A 2,937-nucleotide genomic window follows, 5' to 3' on the forward strand; every position below is an offset into this window, starting at 1 on the left:
CATCCATTAAATATCATATACGCGTTCTTTTAGAAAAAACTACCTTTCCCATATTCTTACCCCTAATGATATTAAAAAGGTCTTTGATTAGAGTCGGTGGTGGTATGTACATCATAATTAAGGTGAGAAGCATGAGCGGTGATTAAGAGATAGACGCATGCATACACGTATGCTTGTCGGAGGGCAAGCACCAAAGCACACCACTTTTTGAGACAAGGACAAGATACAATTCGTTCAACGCCATGGGGCCCAAAGGATTATGCTAAGCATGAGGCACACATAACGAGAGCCTCAACTATGTGAAGGAGTGGGTGATGCCACAAAGCTGCAAGGTACTTGTTCAAAAGATGAATCTAGTGCGTTGGGGCATCTACAAAAGTGATGCGGATCACGTAAGGAAAGCTTGGGCAATCCGCCCACCATCATCATCTTCACCATCCTTCTAATAACAACACGTTATTAGCTTGCTTCCTTTGGAAATATTACTTCAAGTTTGGTTCTCCATCATCCTCTCCTTTGTAATAATCTATTTACTTCCTCTCACCTTAAGCTTCCATGGCTTTCCTGCATTCTAATTCCCCTTCATCTTGCCATGTTCCTGCTCAAACCTCCCTCCTTTTTCTGCATATTTCCCCATCATCTTCTCGACCCACTCACACTCAACATCTGAGCTTGCTCCCTTGAAAAATCTCCTGCCAACCTTGCTCCCTAACATATTTGAGCTTGCTCCGTTTTACATTTGAGCTTGATCCCTTGAAAAATCTCCTGTCCAGTGTCAAGCTTCCATAGCTTTTCTGAAACCTTCTCCGTAACCTTTCCACCACCTCCATCACCTTCTCGGCCACCTCCTCGAGGATCGTAGCAATTTTGTATATTTCCTTGCTCGGAGCTCAGCTCAAACTGCCATGTCTTTGCTCAGAAGAAGAGGTGCAGGATCTGCCGTGCACACCCTCTCCCTCCTGCACGCGCCCCCTTATCAGACTGGCTTCTTCGTTTGTCACCTCTGCTGGGAGAGAGGTAGCGGTCCTCTCTATCATTGTCCCGATTGCCAGTTCGACCTTCATACCACCTGTGCCGGCTCTGGAAATCAGCAAACTCACTTTTCTCACTACCAGCACCCCCTGCATCTCAAATCTGTGAATCCTGGCCATACCTGTGATGGCTGTAAAGAGCCCATCTTCTCGTCTGTCTATCGTTGTAGCCTCTGTGACTTCGACCTATGCACCCTCTGTGTCCGAGCTCCCAGGTTTGTACGCCATCCCAGCCATCCCCATGTGCTCGTTCTCTCTCTGGCGAGTGAACTCTCGGGTTCCTGTCAATGCGATGGCTGTGGAAGACACGTCTCTGGGATGGTGTATCGGTGTACCGGTTGCAATTTTGATCTCCACCAGTCTTGTGTGACGCTCCCGCTCAAACCGCTGCATCACAAACACCCAGAGCATCCGCTTACTCTTCATTTCCAACGTGAAAGCGGATGGAGCTCCTACAATTGCAACGAGTGTGGACGCGGAGGGACGGGGTGGGTTTACAACTGCTCGATCTGTACGTACAACTTGCATCCCGGCTGTGCAAAGATTCCACACGAGGTGCCCCGTTCGGCGAGTTTGCAGAAATGGCATGAGCCTCTGGTCTCACCGCGGTGGGATGTCCCGCAAATGTGGTCTGACCGACCAGAATCGATATATCAAGGAAATGAGCTTGTTCGAACGTCGCCTTATTCGAGGGTTCGGGGTACTAATTCTTACGAGTCACCATACGATTCGAGCATGCGCGGGCTCGGTCAGGGCACGCAGGTGATCTCGCCGTCCCCTTACGTCTCCTCGTTGCGTGAGACTTCTTCCCTGGGCAGATCACCTTACTCCTCTTACTTATCCACGCCAGCTTTAACTTACAACAGACCTGCACACTCTCCTTATACGTCGTCACATGATTTCCTGAATGCTAACGATGGTTCTCCTTCAGCCAAGTTGCAGCAACTGACCCAAATAGCTCCGTCTCTGAATCCCAGGGATGCGGAGAGGATTCTGGACTATCTAGGGGGGTCACATGCATCTAGTGCGTTGTACTGATATACGTTGGCATGTCCTCGTCGTGCACAGAACTCTGTAAAGTACGTGTACCAGATTCTGTCTACAAGTCTCGAGGGTTCTGGGTTTATTAACGTACCGTGCGTTATGCTTATCATTTCTACTTCTCGCCTTGTACATTTTGTCGAAGCACTGATGTCCAGCAAAGCTCAACTGTTAATTGACATAGTTTCATTGATGTAATTAAGCAACAAGCATCACGTTTCTTTGTGTATATAGACTTATATTGTCATTCCCGAGCACTGTTCATTGATGTAATTAATCAAAAGCATTACGTTTCTTAGTGTAGTCATGGTCGTTTCTTTTCAAATCTGGGGAGATTTAATACAATCCAAACTTTAGATTTTCTTAAATAGAATCTAAAACTTCCCAACCCCTTTTGAAAATTCATTCTAGGGTTGTCTTTCCTAAGAGCTTATGGTTTTATGCTTTTACTACTTGGGGGCTAGGGGTAGTTACTTCCTTAGGCACGTTTACAGTTGCCCTCATAATAGTCCCACTCGTCCCACCCCCTCCTCCTTCCTTTCTTCTCGCGGAATGGATAACCATTTCGGAGAAAATCTCTCCCGCTCTGCCTAACCTCTTGCCATGCTAATGGGTGCATTGTCCTATTTACATTAGGATCTAACCAAAACACGTAGGAGCACAAAAAAATAAAAGAACAAAAAGAGAAAAAGCACAGTGGGATTGCAGAATCCAAAGGAGGCCCACAAGCAAGAACATAACAGACTAAAAATGGGACATTCTTTTGATAAGTTGAGTTCCAGAGTATTTTTTCCTTCAACAAGTTCCATCAGCACATAACATGCTCATATGAATGTAGCTCTGTATAATATAACTTTGTTCATAA

At 46.2% G+C, this 2,937-nt stretch overlaps 1 protein-coding gene across 1 annotated transcript; it reads left to right on the forward strand.

Annotated features, from left to right (window-relative positions):
- The first annotated feature begins 743 nt into the window (after positions 1-743).
- Positions 744-2,235, forward strand: LOC147905880 (uncharacterized). The gene has a single exon (XM_087382137.1). It carries the CDS (start codon positions 906-908, stop codon positions 2,067-2,069), a length of 1,164 nt encoding a protein of 387 aa, XP_087238263.1. The 5' UTR covers positions 744-905; the 3' UTR covers positions 2,070-2,235.
- Positions 2,236-2,937: the final 702 nt, after the last annotated feature.

The sequence above is a fragment of the Dipteris shenzhenensis genome, chromosome 1, assembly GCF_047967505.1.
Source record: "Dipteris shenzhenensis isolate YYH24624 ecotype China chromosome 1, Dip_SZ_1.0, whole genome shotgun sequence".
NCBI lineage: Eukaryota > Viridiplantae > Streptophyta > Polypodiopsida > Gleicheniales > Dipteridaceae > Dipteris > Dipteris shenzhenensis.

Bases quoted from the DNA above. Each gene is read 5' to 3' on its own strand.
- LOC147905880 (XM_087382137.1), top strand. From the start codon at position 906: ATGTCTTTGCTCAGAAGAAGAGGTGCAGGATCTGCCGTGCACACCCTC.